Raw genomic sequence first — 16548 nt, forward strand, 5'->3', positions numbered from 1 at the left:
TTGGACATGAAAACAGGCGTGAATGACCCAGAACAAGGCGTGTCCGGTCCACGTGCAAAAGCTCACGGCAGCACAGCACACGCGGGCGGCCTCGCGGCTTGGCCACAGGCCTCGTCCTGAGGCCGACGCTTCCTGTGCTTCACCCGATGGCAAAGGAGGCGCCAGGGAGCGGGCCTGTGAGCGGGAAGGAGGGGTTACGCCGAGGCGGGAGCTGGGACCCCCGGAAACGCCTACGTCTCCGTGCCGAGAGCCGGTCTCCCTAAGGCGCCAGGAAGCCCGCGGGCGGCACGGAACCGTGGGCCTGGTCACCATCACCGGGGCCGCTGCGACCTCGGGGCTCCCTCGAGGGAACGGCTGGAGTGGATGCAGCCACGCCTCGACCGAGAACTGGTCCCCGCTGTACGCTTTAACTCCTCTTTTCTTTTAGACAAACCTTCCATTTTCAGGGAGTTGTAAATGCCACGTTGTGACAATCGCCCATGCGTTCTGTACCGTACACCTCGCCTCCTGATCGCTCTGAGCGGGTCGTCCAGGCGTGCTGCTCGTGGCTGAGCCCTGGGCGCCGGGCCAGGGGGTGGCGGCGGCTGGGGCGCGGCCAGTGAGCTTGTGATGGTGAGGTGCAGACTCACAGGACGCCCGCGGCGGAGCCTCTCCCCGGGACGGCCCTCCTCACGTCTCCAGTCCTAACGCCCCAGGAGGTGGGAGGAGTCCCATTTCACAGCTGGGACAGGAAGAACAGGGTGAGCGATGGACCTTCCGCTGACACGTGGAGGCCGGCGTGCTGGCCGGACCGAGGGGCCGGGCCCTTCGCCTTCATCCGCCATCCCGGCCGAGACAAGGGCGGGGCCGGTGGCCTTGGCCGTGGAGCAGATCTTTCCATCCCAGCGTTTCGAGGACGAAGAGAAAAGGAAAGGCCCGCGACCGGGCGTCGTCCCGGGAGCGCAGGACGCCAGCCGGGCCGCGGGCCGCGCAGGCGGATGGGACGGCGCTGGGAGCCCGAGCTTCCGCGGCCCCAGCCACGGCCTCCAGACGAGACGGGCAGACGGCCTGCGCCCGGGCCGGGCTCGCTCTCCCTCCATCCCCGCGGGAGGCCGGCTCCTGGCACAGGCGCCGTCTGGCACGTCGGGTATCGAGCCAGATACCGTGCTCGGCCACCTGGCCACCCGTTCACCTCCAGCGAAGCCTTTAACCCAGTGAAACCTCGCCTGCACCTCGGCCCCAGGAACGGCTCCGCTCCCCATAGGGGGGTGGTGTGTGTGTGTGTGTGTGTGTGTGTGTGGTGGTGAGATGTGTGTGTGTGCGTGTGGTGTGTGTGTGTGTGTGTGTGTGTGTGTGTGTGTGTGTGGTGTGAGTTGTGTGTGTGTGCGTGTGGTGTGTGTGTGTGTGTGTGTGTGTGTGGTGGTGAGATGTGTGTGTGTGCGTGTGGTGTGTGTGGTGTGTGTGTGTGTGTGTGTGTGTGTGTGGTGGTGTGTGTGTGTGTGTGTGTGTGTGTGTGGTGGTGTGTGTGTGTGGTGTGAGTGTGTGTGTGTGTGGGTGTGTGAGTGTGTGTGTGTGTGTGTGGTGTGTGTGTGTGATGTGTGTGTGTGTGTGTGTGTGTGATGTGTGTGTGTGTGTGTGGTGGTGAGGTGAGTGGGGGGGATTGCATTTCCCGCGACAGGGAGCATGGCCGTTTCAGTCCCACGGAGCCCCGTGAGCCTCCCGCGGGGCGGGGGTGGCGGGTCCCTCCAGCTTAGAGGTTCGGGTTCGTGAGCGGCCGTGGGTCCTGGGGTGAAGCCTGGGGCGGGCAGCTGCGGGGAGATGTTGGTAATTCACTCGCCGCCCTCCCCGCCTCAGGGCCCTCCTGCATGTTCTTCACTCAGCAAACACCCGTGAAGTGTCCGCTCCCGTCACGTGCCGACACGGAAAGCGCCAGGCCCGGCGGGGGCGACTTATGCACAAACAGGCGCACACGGGGTTGGTCACATGGGCTATGGGGACCGCCCGAGCTTGGCCCTTGGTGTTGGGAGGTGAGTGGGGGAGGGTGTAACTCAAGGTTGAGGAAGCGAGCGAGCGAGGGGCGGTGGAGAGGACAGCGTGCTGTGAGGGGGGCCTGCGGCTCTGGGCCGGCGAGGCGGCGCGGGGACGTGTGAGAGGAGCACAGACGGGGGGCGGAGGGGGGGCAGGGGGCCCGTGGGAAGAGAAGCCACAGGCCACGGTCAGAGCCCAGCGGTGCGAGCGACGCGGAGAGGACGGAGAGAGCAGCGGGCCCGCGACCAGCTCTCAGCCGCGAGGGAGGGAGAGGCTGTGGGCGCGGGGCCGACTCCCGGATGGACCAGCGGCACGGAGACGCCCGCACCCACTGGTGTCACCCGCACCCACTGGTGTCGCCCGCAGCCTGCGCCCTCGCCGCGAGGCGGCCTCCCTGTGTGACCAGGTGAGGATTATAGGTTTTTAGTTTTCTACCTTTTGTTGAATTTATTGGGGTGACACTGGTAAGAAAGTTATACGGGCCTCGGGTGCAGTTCTAAACACATCATCTGGCCCTGAATGGTGTCACTCAATGGATAGAGCGTCAGTCTGCGGACTGAAAGGTCCCGGGTTCGATTCCCGGTCAAGGGCACAGGCCCGGGTTGCGGGCTTGATCCCCAGTGGGGGGCGTGCAGAAGGCAGCCGATCCATGATTCTCTCTCATCATGGATGTTTCTCTATCTCCCTCTCTCTTCCTCTCTGACATCAATAAAAATGTATTTTTAAAATATTTAAACCCATCATCTGTACGTTGTACTGTGTCCCCACCCCAACTCGAGTCTCCATCCATCACCCTTTATCCCCCCTACGCCCGCCCCGACCCCCCCAATCTCTACGTGAATATAGAGAATGAAAGTTCCTGGACAGGAGGGCGTTCACAGTACAGTCGTATTTATTTAGAAACGCTTACTCCGTCCGTTTCGGGCAGCGTAGACTGCGGTCTGGCTGGTCCCGCCGCCCCGGGGGGCAGCGTGGCCGCCTGGGGGTTGGGGGTGGCGGCTCGGGCGGCTGCATTGCGTCAAGCGGCTTCTGGTCCCTAAAGGCACCACCAGCAGCAACACACCGGCACGTCCACGCCGCCGGGTCCAGGGTTCGGAGCGGGTTCCCGTCGGCGAGCGCGCCCAAACCTTCTCCTCTCGTGCCTGAAAGGAACCGATTTTCCTCGGTGCTGTCCTCGCCCTCATCGGTGAGATGGTGGACGGGACACTTGGCAGGACAGGAAGACCTGACATACAAAAATAACTCTATCTTATGCCTCCCAAGGCCACCTCCTGCTAAGACGGCTGTGAAGCGCGGTCAGCAGCCGCCAGGCCCCTCCCGCGAGGCCTCGGTCGCCCGCCGCGTGGAGCGCGGCGCCGTCACATTTTCGTCTGCGTCTCTCCCGCCTCGGCCGGTGTCGCCGCGGCCGCGGTGGGGGCCCCGGGCCGGGCCCTGGACTCCAGGACCTCGAGGGCCGCGTAGGCCAGCATGGCTGCGCTCAGCACGGCCAGCAGGATGTAGAGCTTCACGCGGACGCACAGGAACGTGCTGTAGCCGAAGGCGACGACGAAGCCCAGGGCCTCCCACAGGCGGTAGTTGGCGAAGGCGGCCTCCTTGTCCTTGTCGAACAGGACGCCGAAGAGCACTGTGGAGGGAGAGCGGGAGCCTCGGTGCCGAGCCCGGCCGTCGTGCCCCTGCCCGGCGCTCAGCCCCGCCAGGACCGTCTCTGTTTAACTCAACAGAACGCCTGCCCGGCCGGCCTGGCTCAGTGGCTGAGCGTCGACCTGTGAACCAGGAGGTCACGGTTCGATTCCAGGTCAGGGCACAGGCCCGGGCTGCGGGCTTGACCCCCAGTGGGGGGCGTGCAGGAGGCAGCTGATCACTGATGTTTCTCTCTCCCTCTCCCTTCCTCTCTGAGATCAATAAAAACATAAAAAATAAAAAGTTATCTAAAAAGAAAAGCGCCTGCTCTCAGCCTGCCCGGTGGCCCCTTCCTCCCAGAGCAGACGGGGGGTGGGGGGGGAGGGGGAGGGCAGTGCCGACGCTGACCCCGTCCTCGGAGAAGGAGGTTAGACCAGCAAGGGGAGGCCGAGGCCGGGCCATGGCCGACATCTCGCGGGGAGGAGACGACGGGGGCGCGGGGACGGAGTGGCGGGCAGGAGGTCAGGTTTCCGAGTCTGTCTGCCCGGGCACGGAGTATTTTTAGACCAGACATTCTGAATCTTAAAGGCAGCGCATTGGCGTGTGAGGGTTGCTATGGCAATGGCACCCGTCTCTCACACGCTGTCACCGTGAATAAACAGGAGCCACGGGCCCGGCTCCACGGCGGCCGCAGAGGCCGGGGGCCGCGCCCGCGGGAGACTCCCAGCGGCTGGCGGCGGTTCCTGCCTCCGAGCTGCCGAGCCTGCGGAAAGCTGAGGGTCGGGTCACATGGGGACAGGACACGGACAAGGCGGGAGGCGCCCAGTGCATCCGTGTCGCTCACGAGGTGTGCGCACACGGCTTCTCCTAAGAGACGCGCGCTCAGTGAGGGTGTTAGAGCCCAATTTGCTGTTTAAAAGGAAAAAAACAAAAAACACCCAGAGAGCGGCCCTGGGGAGGTGGCAGGAGCTACACCGAATTTCCCGGTTGTAAAATCCCATTTCCACCGCGCCGGGCCTGTGCCGGCGGGGAAAGCCTCGCGCCTCGCCGAGACCCGGCCGCCCCGCGGAAACCTCGAATGTGCGGGTAACCACGCCCTGCCCCCTGACCCTCCTCGAGAAAAGCCGCCTTTTCTCTGCACAAGAGACTGAGTGACTGCGTTTAAATCAGCGCCTTCTGGGTCTCCACCCGCGTCCTTCCTCGAGCCTCACGTCGCTTTGTGAGGGAGACACGGAAAAGTCTGGACAAAGGCTCTTCCGTCCCCGATGAGGCGGAGAGTGAGCACGGCCCTGCCTCCGGGGGAAGGAGACCAAGCGCGCCTACCGCCATCGCGTGGAGCGTGCAGTGACCGTGTAGGAACCGCGTGGTTCCTCGTTCTATCCCCTCACCCGGCGCGTGCGTGTAAATACTTTTAAAATCCAGGTGAACTGCCCGGCCGGTGTGGCTCAGGGGTTGAGCATCAACCTATGAACCAGGAGGTCAGGGTTCGATTCCCGGTCAGGGCACAGGCCCGGGTTGTGAGCTCCGTCCCCAGTGGGGGGCGTGCAGGAGGCAGCTGATTCCTGATTCTCTATCATTGATGTTTCTCTGTCCCTCTCCCTTCCTCTCTGACATCAACGTAAAAAACATTTAAAATAAAATGCAATCCAGGTGGATTCAGACGTCGCTAGCATTTCAGGAAGCGAGGCGGCGTCCGCATGTGGAAGGCTCAGGGAAACAGCCCGCCGCCCCCACGGGGATGCTGACAGACACACTCCCCCTGCTCCCTGGGCACGGGGTGCGGAACCCCCGCAGGGGGCGTGGCCGGAGCCAAGGAGAGCCGGTGAGTCCGTTTCCGCTGCTGAGCAATGCCAAACGCGTGGCCTGAGGCTCAGCCCTTCCTCCCCGGTGTGGGCCTGGGCCCAGTCCCTCCCGGGACAGCCCCGAGCCAACCACGCGTGTCCCGGGCTCCGAGGCTGTGGACGCCACGGCTCCACACCTGGAAGCGCCCCCCCTCCCGGCCCCCCGTCAGGTCTGCGTGAAGATGTTTTCTCAGCTGTGGGGCGGGGCCGCCGAGGCCGAGTCCAGGACTCGTGAGCCATGGGCGCCGGCTCTGGTGCAGGCCCCCGCCGGGAATGGGGGCTCGGGGCTCGTGGGGGCCAGCCCCCCAGGCTCTGTCCCAGGTGTTTCCCGATCGAGGCTGAACGTGACGGCGATGAGGCAGGAAGCTCTCTTCCACCCAAAGCCAGCTCCCAGGGCCTGGGTGACGGGCCAGGCTGCAGGCGCCAGGGCACGGGTGGCGGCCTCCGATAGGGGGGCCCCTGACACCCCCTCAGGGGCCACAGATGGGCCTGTGGGAGCTCAGGGCTAAGGCGCCCACCTCATCCCTCATTCTCAGCCACAGGCAGCCCGGCAGCCCCCCGCCTTCCGTGTGTTGTCCCCCACACGCTGCTTCCTTCTCCCCCCGTGGCTCCCCACGCCCCCTCCTCTGTGGCTCATCTCACTGAGGACGCGGGGACCAGCCAGCCACCCACAGGCACCTCGGACACGGCAGTCCGGCGGCCGGGGCCTGCCCCCACGACGTCCCCCACGGCTGCGGGCAGGGGCCCTGAGCAGGGGTCTCCGCGCTGCACACTCACCATTGTTCTGCGTCTGCCAGACGGCGTCGGCCACGCCCCAGAGGCCAGAGAACACGAAGAACACGGGCAGCTGGCCGGGGCGCGGCTCCCACAGCAGGAGGGCGACGATGCAGGACAGGTGGGTGGCTGCACCTGTGGGGGGAGGGGCGGAGCTCACAGTGAGGATCTTTCCTGGTCCTCGCGTCCCGGTGTGAACAGTGTTTCCTTAAGACACTCCAGACTGGCCCGGCCGGCGAGCCTCATGGCTGAGCATCGACCTAGGAACCAGGAGGTCACGGTTCGATTCCCGGTCAGGGCACGGGCCCGGGTTGCAGGCTCGATCCCCAGTGGGGGGTGTGCAGGAGGCAGCTGATCCATGGTTCTCTCGCATCATTGATGTTTTTCTCTCTCTCTCTCCCTCTCCCTTCCTCTCTGAAATCAATAAATATATATTTTAAAAAGAAAACAAAGACGCTCCAGGTCGCCTCCTGCAGGTGGGTTTGATGTTGACAGGGTCTGATCGCAGCCCTGCCCCCCTCTGGCCTTGCATCACCCGGCAGGGCAGGAGGGCGGGGGTCACAGAGGGAAACATTATGGGGCTTCAGGCAGCGAGAGAGGATGGGAGGGGTGGGCCCACACGGAAGCTGGGCAGGGACGGCCGGAGAGGCCAGCAGAACCGCCTGGGCCAGTCCTCCCGACGTGGCCTCAATGGACGAGTTTCTGCAGACGCTGTGGCCTCAGAGTGCAGCCACAGAGCAGCTCGGGGCCCCGCAGCTGCCGGCCACGCTGGGCCTGAGGCTGTGTGCCTGGCGCCGTCACTGCCTCTCTGTTCCTGTCTGCTCCTCTGCCCACTGGCAGGGTCTGCCCCACAGGGCGACGGAGGAGGGAAAAGGAGGGAGACGCCGATTACTCGGCCCCGGTCCCCTCTGCTGACGGAGACCCCTCAGGCCCCGCCCGGCTGCCAGGTAACTGTGTGAAGGCCCCGATTCCTCATTCCCCATGGTCTCCGTCCCTCCTTCCCTTCCCACAGGGAGAAGGTGGCGTGTGCTCAGCGTGGAGTCAGGCCGCTTTAAACTCAGTCTCCATGCCCCAGCTGAACACAGGTCACGGCCCTCAGGAACACGCCTACTCCCGCCTCACCCACGGCCGGAGGGCGGGGCAGGGAACCGTCACGGGCTGCGTGACGCCCGCTGACCCCCCGCTACCCCATCACACCGCCCCCCGGGGGCCCCGGCGCACACCACTGTGCGCCCCCAGCCAGGTGCGCGGGGGCGGGGGGGGGGGGGTGCTCCACCTACCGAAGGCGTAGAGCGCGGCCCTGCCCGTGTACCGCGCCACCTTCCCGTAGAGCTCGGAGCACAGCGCGTTGGTGGCCGCGAAGCAGATCATCACGTAGCCCACGAAGTGGATGCCGAGGGCACAGGTGGTGTAGGACTGCGGGGACATGGACCCGGTCACGGCCTCTGCCGGGCGCGCTTGGCGGCGGGTGGTGGGCGATTCTGCTAACGCGTGTCCTGCCGCCTGTCCCTCCGCCCTGGCAGGGGCCTGTCCCTCCGCCCTGACCGGGGCCTGTCCCTCCGCCCTGGCCGGGGCCTGTCCCTCCGCCCTGGCCGGGGCCTGTCCGGGGCCTGTCCCTCCGCCCTGGCCGGGGCCTGTCCCTCCGCCCTGGCCGGGGCCTGTCCCTCCGACCTGGCCGGGGCCTGTCCCTCCGCCCTGACCGGGGCCTGTCCCTCCGCCCTGGCCGGGGCCTGTCCCTCCGCCCTGGCCGGGGCCTGTCCCTCCGCCCTGACCGGGGCCTCTGTCTAGTCCGTCCAGTGCTGGCCCCGTGCTGGGCCTGTGAGAAGCCAGTCCTAATGTGTGGGCAGATGTCCGGACGCCTTTGCGGTGCTTAGCATGTGCCCGGTGCGTGGGAGCTGCTCCTGGGGCTGGGCATTTCCTACCCTGGAGACAGGTGAACAGAGGTGGAGGAGGGGTGACCAGGGCACAGAGGGTTGGGGCAGCGAAACGTTCTGTGTGACACCATCATGGGGACGTGGCGTGGCACATTTGTCCACACCCACAGGATGCCCAGCACCAAGAGGGACCTGCGTGCCCACTCAGGGCATGGGTGACCATGACATGTGGGTGCAGAGTCCTAGGTGCAGCAAACGCACCCTCTGGTGGGGCTGAGGTGGGGGCAGGGCGTGCGGGAAACTGCTGTGCATGCCACCCCAAAACTGCTCTAAAAACTGTTACCTATGGGGGTGGGGTCACTTAGCGAGTTACATACATGTCTACCCACCCTCCCTCATGCAGTCACCCGCCAGGCCGCCAGGCTGTACCCTCGGGTCCCCACCCGCCAGGCCGTACCCTGGTGTAGTCGCCCGCCAGGAAGGCCTGCTCGAACCCGCTGTACAAGGGCAGCAGCACAAGGAGACGCAGGCGTCTGTCTCTGAGAAGCTTGAGAGTCGACAGCAAAGTGGACCGAACAGATGGCGTCTCGCCTTCACCTTTGTGCAGAGTGTCTCTGATGGGGTCGAGAAAGAGCGCTACCAGCAGGACGGCCAGGACGCCGCTCCCTGAAAGGGAAGGAGAGCAGCTGCTACTGGTCAGGGACCAGGAACCATGGGACACGGGAACCAGGGGACACGGGAGCCACGGGACACAGGAACCATGGGACACAGGAGCCACGGGACACGGGAACCACGGGACACGGGAACCATGGGACACGGGAGCCATGGGTCCAGGAGCCATGGGACCCGGAGCCGTGGGCCACGGGGGCCACCGGACACAGCTCCACTGTCCTGTCCTCCTTCCTGGAGGTGACAGTCAACCTCTAATCCCAGCTGCAGGTGGGACCTCAGGCCACACCTGACAGACTCAGGTCTCCGATCACCTTGGGTTCCTGCACGCAGTGGTCACCACGCCTGGCGCAGGGCCCTGTGGCCACGTGAACTGCGAAGCTCTCCCAAACCAACCCCCCGCCTGGCCGTGTGCCGCCCCGTGGGAGAGGGGTGTCCATTGCCCACTAAGTGGCCAGGGTGCCTTCTCCACGGTCTCCCCTTGTGCGTTTTGAACCTCCCGCTTGGACACTACCCCACACACAAGCCCCACTCAGGAGCCTGTGAGAGGTGGGTCACAGGTGAAGAAGTCGCGTGTTTCCTAGGAGGTATGTGTGTGTCCAGAGCTGCCCTGTGACCCAGACCTTCTCAAGAGGCGTGACCTGGGGATTGCGGGCGTCGCACACGGAATAGACCGCGCTCTAAAGAACCTCGCGATGAGGATGAAGCCCAGCGGCCCTGGAAAATCGCTCAGGGAGACAGTGTTCTCTGCCCTTCAGCCCATTCTCCTCCTTTCCTAGTTTTTGTCTTGATGGCAACGTGGCCTTGCTTAGAGGAGAGAGACTTATAAGACCCGGCACGAAAGGCAGGAATCAAATTCCAGGAGACACTCTCTCCGCGCCCCACGCACCTGTGTAGATGCCGAGCAGCGTGTAGATCAGCTCCTGGGACGGGCGCCGGGTGCTGTTGCCGGGCGCCGTGGCCATCAGGCAGTCATTGGCCCCGCAGGACAGGAGCTGCTCATCGGGGACGGCATCTGGGAAGGGGGAGGGGACGGGGGTGTGAGAACCCGGCGAAGGTGAGGGGGTACGGGACACGGGGAGTGGAAGTGCCCGGGGAAAAGGAGGGCAGACACCCCCAAACCAGGCGTTACGACAGCTCGGGGTCAGAGCACGGCGAGTGTGGCCAAGTGTCTCCGCGTACATTTCCCCGGAGCCCATGTCTGTGCCCGATTTTAAGCCAATTCGGACAAATGTGCAATCCGTGTTGGTTACTTGTTGACTTTTTGACATAAATGAACAATTTAAACTTTTTAGCATAAATTAGAAGAAAGAATGCGTATGCGGACGGGTGTCAGGATGGCTGGGTTCTCGTTCCGACCCGTCTGTCCCAGTCCCCTGGCCGTGGGCAGGTCCTGTCCTGTCTTTTCTGAGAGTTAGTTTCCTTAGTTAACGGGTGAAATGTGAAATATCACGTCACGTGGGGAAAAGGGAAGGAGGGTTTTGTGTAGAGTTTCCCAAGGGCCGGACTTCCTACGGGGTTGCAGACGGGAGGACTGGGGGAGGGGCTGGAAGGGGCCCCAGGGGGTCAGGGGTCAGGACTCCCCCATTGATAAAGGTCTCCTGTGAGGATCAAAGAGACATATGTCCTCGGCCCTCGGTTTAAATCCTCAGACATCCCAGGGCGGCATAGACAGGTACACACTTCACACCCATGTCTGGCAGGTGCCTGACGTCAGTGAGCCCCGCCAGCGTGGCTCAGGGGTTGAGCATCGACCTCTGAACCAGGAGGTCAAGGTTCAATTCCTGGTCAGGGCACATGCCCGGGCTGCGGGCTCCATTCCCAGTAGGGAAAGGGGTGCAGGAAGCAGCCGATCAATGATTCTCTCTCGTCATTGATGCTTCTCTCTCTCCTCCCTCCCTCTCCCTTCCTCTCTGAAGCCAATACAAATATATTAAAAACAAAAAAATATAATGAAAACACAACACAAAAAGAAAAAGTCAGCAAATGCTCAGACCCGTGAAGGCGTAAGTGGTTCCCGGTGGAACCTCTGAGACGCTGGTCAGCGGGTCAGTTCAGTGGGAAAACGAGTCCTGGGAACCCGCCCTCAGACTGCGAGCTCAGTGTTGACTGTGCAGACCCCGGCTCCACAGGCGGCAAGTGTCCCCCGCCCGCCCCTCCCCCCACGACCCGCGTGGCTCAGGGTTCAGGTTCAGGGTTTGGGCTCTGGAGGAGACCGCACACAAATGAAAGAGACTAGAAAGTATTAATTTGGAAATATTGGGGCCCAGGTGGGAGCAGGCAGGCAATTCCAGTAACAGCTCAGTGATAGCCAATCAGCAAGGATTTACATGAGACTAACAGGTGGAGGTTGCTTCAGCTGCCATTGTCTCAACTAAACAGTGGGTGCTTGGCTCTGACCTTTCAGAGCTTCAAGGTTAACCAGCCTTCCGGGTTCCTTGTCCACACCTCTCTGCTAGTGAGGACAATGGGCGGCGAGGTCAGGACCAAGGGGGACCCTCGGGCCACCCCCACGGCCCGGGAGGAGCCAGGCGATGCCGAGGCACCGGCAGGGCCTCCCGTGGTCACCTGCTCAGGTCCCGGATAAGGACGAGCGCCCCTGGGACCAGGGACCCCGAAGGGTCACCACAGCCCGCTCCCTTCACCTTGCGTGGGCTTCTGGCCAAACACGAGGGACGAGATGAGGTTGCCCCACACGCCTGACGACTGGAAGAGGAGGAAGAAGATGCCGAAATACTGGTTCACCACGTCCCGGCCCGCCTTTCCCGCCTTCTCTGCGTGAGCGTTTCCCACCACGGTGAGGTAGGTGGACTGAGCAGACCACAGCGGGGCCGCGCCCAGGCCCAGCAGGATGGAGGTGGGGATCAGTGTGTACCTGTCGGGGAAGCACATTCGTGAGCCGCCGCGGCCCCCACGCTCCCCTCCGCGGGGGAGGAACCCGGCGGCCCGGGGGCAGGGCCGTGCTGTGGGCGGGCCCATCTCCTAACCCCTCCAGACCCGCCAGACTCGGCTGGAGCAGAGCCCGGCCTTTCCTGGCTCAGGAGCATTCTCGGGAGTGAGAGGCAGAGGCAGGGTCTCCCTTGAGGAGGAAGGCGACCCCAGGAGCCGGGACTACAAACGAGAGGGCTGCGTCCAGCCCGGCTGGTGCGGCTCAGGGGTGAGCGTCGACCTAGGACCCAGGAGGTCACGGTTCCATTCCTGGTCAGAGCACAGGCCCGGGTTGTGGGCTCCATCCCCAGTGGGGGGCGTGCAGGAGGCAGCCGGTCCATGGTTCTCTCATCACGGATGTTTCTCTCTCTCTCTCTCTCTCCCTTCCTGTCTGACATCAATAAAAACATAAAACAAAAGAACCGGAGGCAGCCAGGTGCTCCTCACAGCTCCCGGTGGCCGCGAGGCTGCGTGCACGGGAGGACGCGGCGTGGAAACGCGTGGAAACGCGTGGTAACGAGCCAGCGGAGGCTGCGAGGCCTTCCTGATGGGGCGGCTTGGATGGTGAGGGGGTCCCTCCCAGGAAGGCCTGGTGGGTGCACCTGGGAACGGGGTGGGGGGTGGGGGGATGGGAACAGAGTCCCTGGGGGTCGCTTTCCTTCAGGGAGCAGGTGCGCTCAGGTGGGGCCCCGCCCACTGTGCTGAGGGTGAGGGTCCCCTCCCCACTGTCCCCCTGAAACCCACCCTGGACATCTTGGGTTCTCGGGCGTTACTGGGGCCCCAAAAGTCCCCGCCCCGAGGGAGGCCCACCCGGGCTGCAGGAGGGGGCAGAGGGGACCCGGGAGGCGGGGCGGGGACGGAGCCAGCCGGACACGGGCCGTGCGAAGCCGAGCTCATTCTGAGCAGGAGCAGGGGCGCCGCGGGCCAGGCGAAGGGGTGCTGCCGCCCGGGCGGACGGCGGGGCCCTGGGTACCAGCTGGCGTAGAAGTTGCCCAGGGAGAAGGCCACGTAGCAGCCCATGGAGAGCACGATGGTCCACTTGCATCCCAGCGTCCGGATGAGCAGCGGCGGCAGCAGCATGGAGGACAGCAGCACCGCGCCGTACAGCGTGCTCAGCACCGTCACACCCAGGCCCTCGTCGCTGTACAGGCTGCTCTGTGGGGGCAGGGCGGCCCCTCAGCGCCCGCCCAGGCCCAGGCGGCTCCTCTGAGCCCCGCGTCCCCCAGCGGCCGCTGCCTGGGGCCCTTCTCCAGCGGAAGGCGGGATGGGTGGGGGAGCTGCTTCTAGCACCCCGGGAGGGAGTGGGGGGCCTGAGGGGCCTCCTGCCCTGTGACACCCCACCCTCCCAGGACGGGGTGGCTGGACAACCCTCTAAGGATGGAAGGGCAGCTGGGATGGGGCGGGGGAGGGAGGAGGAGGGGAGCTGGGCCGAGGGGATGGGCTGTGGGTCCGGGATGGTGAGAGCTGACGGGGTCAGCAGCATCAGCGATGGGCCTGGGAGGGCACTCAGTCGGCCCGCGGAGTCAGAAGACTTTTCTAGAAGGCGTGGAGGCCACGTGAGCCCTGGAGGGTGAGGAGGGGCCCTGCCCGTGGGGCTCCCGGAATTCACTTCACAGTTGAAGACCAGACTGGACGGGTAGCTGCCTGGGACCCAGCAGCAGGTCTCCTCCCAGGCACACGGGCCCCCCGCCCTCGGAGGGACCCGGGGAGAGGACGCCCGCGGGTCACAGACGCCCGCTCTGTCCACGGTCACGGCTTTGCTGCAAGCAGCCCAGACCCCCGTGGTCCCGTGGAATCTGGCACATTCCAGCACCTTCCCAGAGCGCCTCCTGTCAACCACCCAGAGGCAAAGCTATCTTATCCAGTCACCTCCCCGACCTGCTCTGCGGGTCCAAGGGTCAGCGCACACCCGCACGCCTGCTCGCCCGCCCGAGGGCGCAGCCCGGCTGAGCTGGGCGGGAGACCCACACCACGGCTGCTCTGGGGGCGGGGGGGGCGGGCGGGGGGGAGGTTCACAGTGAGCAAAGCCGGGCTCCCCGTCGGTGGCCTCGGATCCCTGAGGCCTGCGAAGGGAGCGGCCGCGCACCTGCAGGCTCTGGAGGCCGCCGTAGGCCGTGAAGAGCAGCAGGAAGCCCAAGGCCACCACCAGCACGTTCCGCAGGCTCCGGTCCATCGTCCCCGCGGCCGGCGTCAACCATCAGCGGGCTGGCGGGCTGTGGTCCCTGCAGGAGCGCCGTGGGCACGGAGTCAGCGCACCCGTCTCACCCCCGTCAGCTGGAGGCGCTGGTCACCAGGGCTGCGAGGCGGTGGACCTGGCTCTGGCCGAGGCCGTGAGGCAGCCCCGGTGACTCATTCGCCTCTGCTGCTCCCGCGGCCACTCCGGGCGCCAGAGGCCGGGGCTCAGCGCGTGGGCTGACACCGCCCGTTTCCAGCCGGGGTCCGCAGCCAGGTCTTATCGAGGGAACAGATCTTACCTCCCGTCTCACCACGCAGGGCGCTCCCCAGGGCGTCCCGCTCCAGAATGCGATCGGCACACGTGTGGACGAGTGCGCCGCGCACCAGCGGGGACGCGTGCACCCCCACACCCCGGGCGACGTCCGTGTGCAGCGCGGCGTGAGCTCCAGCCTCAAGGAACAAAGTGCACCGTCCCCCGAGGCAGACGGTCCACCCTCGGAAGCGCCCACGGGCTCATGGGAGCCCGGGCCCAAGGTGCCGGGGCCTCGGGGCCGCCCCCGCCCGCCGTCCCTCCTCTGCGGGTGCACCTCGCGCCGCGACCCTCACCTCCGGCCCCACGTGGCTGCTGAACCCCGGAGCCGGCAGAATGCCGAGCCGGCCGGAGCCGGGCTGGTGTGCTCTCCTCCCCGTCGGCAGGGCCCTGGGGGATGTTGCGCAGCCGCTGGCGCAGGCGGCCGGCCTGTCTGAATTCCTGGCTCAGCAGCTCCTTATCTGGGAAGGCCGGCTGGGCTGGGCCGGGCGGCCGGACCGGGAGCCAGAGGCGTGGTTCGGGGAGCGCGTTTCTGAACTTCCACTGGGAACGAGGGCGTGGTTACTGAACACAGACAGGGTGGGCATCTAGGAATATCAATGTACACACACACATGTCTACACACATGCACACGCAGCCTGCACGCAACTCAGCACACCCCGGTCTGGACAGAGACACGGGGAGAAGGCACCCATGTACTATTTCCACGTTTTCAGAAAGAAGACAGATTTTAAAGGAAACACGTTTTTACAGAGACACCTGTGTGGCCCGGGGACTCCTGCGGAGACAGGTCCCCTCGCGGGTCTGCCCTGAGGGACACGCGGGCGGCGTCTTTGGCCGGGGAGCTCCCTGCGCGGTGAGACCGGAGATAAGGTCTGTTCCTCGGCCCCGGGGCAGGCGGACTGTGGGCGCTGCCGGGACCACCCTGGCGAGGAGGTGACCGGCCACCTGCTGTGTGTCCTCGTGAGAAGCCCCGCGTGCTCGCTGCTGCTTCTCATTCCAGCCCCGGGCGAAGAGCACCCGACTCCCACGGTCCCAGAGCCAAGTTCTTGGGAAAGGAAGACACAGATGGGACCGGCCTGAGTCAGCCCCCCCCACCCCCACCCCCCGGGTCGCCCAATCCACTGGGCAGGCAGGTACTCAGCACTGCCTGGCAGGGTCCCTGTGCGGGAGGACATGTGTGCGCTGTCTGGGGGCTGGCGGCCCCCCAGGTGCTTCCCCTGCAAATGGACCTCGGTGCCCAGAGCCGCTCTCTCCATGTGAGGCCAGCGGGTGGGCCCCCGACTCGGGAGCGTCCCTGTTTGGGGCCCCGGGGTCTCTGTGTCTCGGTTCTCTCCTCGTCCGCTCTCCGCAGGGTGCGGAGGCCCGAGGGAGGCCTGTGCTCACCCCTGAACCCCGAACCAACACCACCCACTTACTTGCAATACAACCTTGACTCAGAGAAAATAGTCACAGCCCGGCCGGCGCGGCTCCTCGGTGGAGCGTGGACCTATGAACCAGGAGGTCACAGTTCAATTCCGGGTCAGGGCGCATGTCGGGATTCAGGCTCAATCCCCTATCTCTGTCTCCCTCTCCCTTCCTCTCTGAAATCAATAAAAATATATTTTTTAAAAAGAGAGAGAAAATAGTAATTTAAAATAATCATGTTCTTCTTCTCATTGGCTTTAAACTCTCAGCCTCGGGCACTCTCGCCGTCACCTTCACATTCGGGGGCTCACACAGCCCCTCCCGTCCCTCAGGTCAACACCATCCGTCTCACGGGCGTTGTCAGGAGCCCCCTCTCACTTCTGCCTGAGGCCGGTTCTGCCCCGGCTCACCCGGCCCCGACCACGGCGTCCACAGCGGGCGCGGCCTCCGCCCGGGCGGCCTGCAGTGCGGCCTCCGCCTGCCCCTCGGGCTCCTGAGGGGCGTGCTGGGCAGCCCCTCAGACTTACTTCTCTGCATCGAGTTCATTGTCACGGAGCTGGCGCCAGTGATATGCGGGAGCCGGGAAGGGACCGCGCTAAAACTGTGAGCAGGTGCCGTCCGTGTCCGTGACCTCCTGGCTTCCAGGAGTGGGGATGCAGGGAGTGGGCAGGTGGCTGTATTGTGACACGAGGGACCTTGGGCAGGCGGGGCCATGTGACAGCCGAGGAGCCCCACGCCCTGGGGAGGAGGTGGGCCACAGGGCGGCGTCTGAGCTGAGCCTGAGGGACGCTCCGTGCGCATCCTCGACGCAGAGGGAACGGGATTGAAGTAGGAAGAGAAGAGACTCACAGGGCAAATCACCATGAGCACGGCCAGGAGCGGGCAGGGCCGAGGGGGCTGGTGCGGCCCAGGAGCCTGGCCCTCCAGCAGGGAGGGCAGAGGT

At 65.1% G+C, this 16548-nt stretch overlaps 1 protein-coding gene across 2 annotated transcripts; it reads right to left on the bottom strand.

Annotated features, from left to right (window-relative positions):
• Positions 1 to 2898: 2898 nt before the first annotated feature.
• Positions 2899 to 13886, bottom strand: UNC93A (unc-93 homolog A). 2 transcript variants are annotated; one of them, XM_008156689.3, is made up of 8 exons: positions 13800 to 13886; positions 12687 to 12868; positions 11431 to 11660; positions 9675 to 9800; positions 8574 to 8782; positions 7523 to 7658; positions 6246 to 6377; positions 2899 to 3631 (listed from the first exon to the last, which is right to left on the bottom strand). In XM_008156689.3, the coding sequence occupies exons 1-8, from the start codon at positions 13884 to 13886 to the stop codon at positions 3366 to 3368; spliced, it is 1368 nt and encodes a 455-aa protein (XP_008154911.2). In that variant the 3' UTR covers positions 2899 to 3365. The 2 variants fall into 2 exon arrangements, with proteins under 2 accessions (XP_008154911.2, XP_054578250.1); XM_054722275.1 differs by lacking the exon at positions 9675 to 9800.
• Positions 13887 to 16548: the final 2662 nt, after the last annotated feature.

The sequence above is a fragment of the Eptesicus fuscus genome, chromosome 10 (genome assembly GCF_027574615.1).
Source record: "Eptesicus fuscus isolate TK198812 chromosome 10, DD_ASM_mEF_20220401, whole genome shotgun sequence".
NCBI lineage: Eukaryota > Metazoa > Chordata > Mammalia > Chiroptera > Vespertilionidae > Eptesicus > Eptesicus fuscus.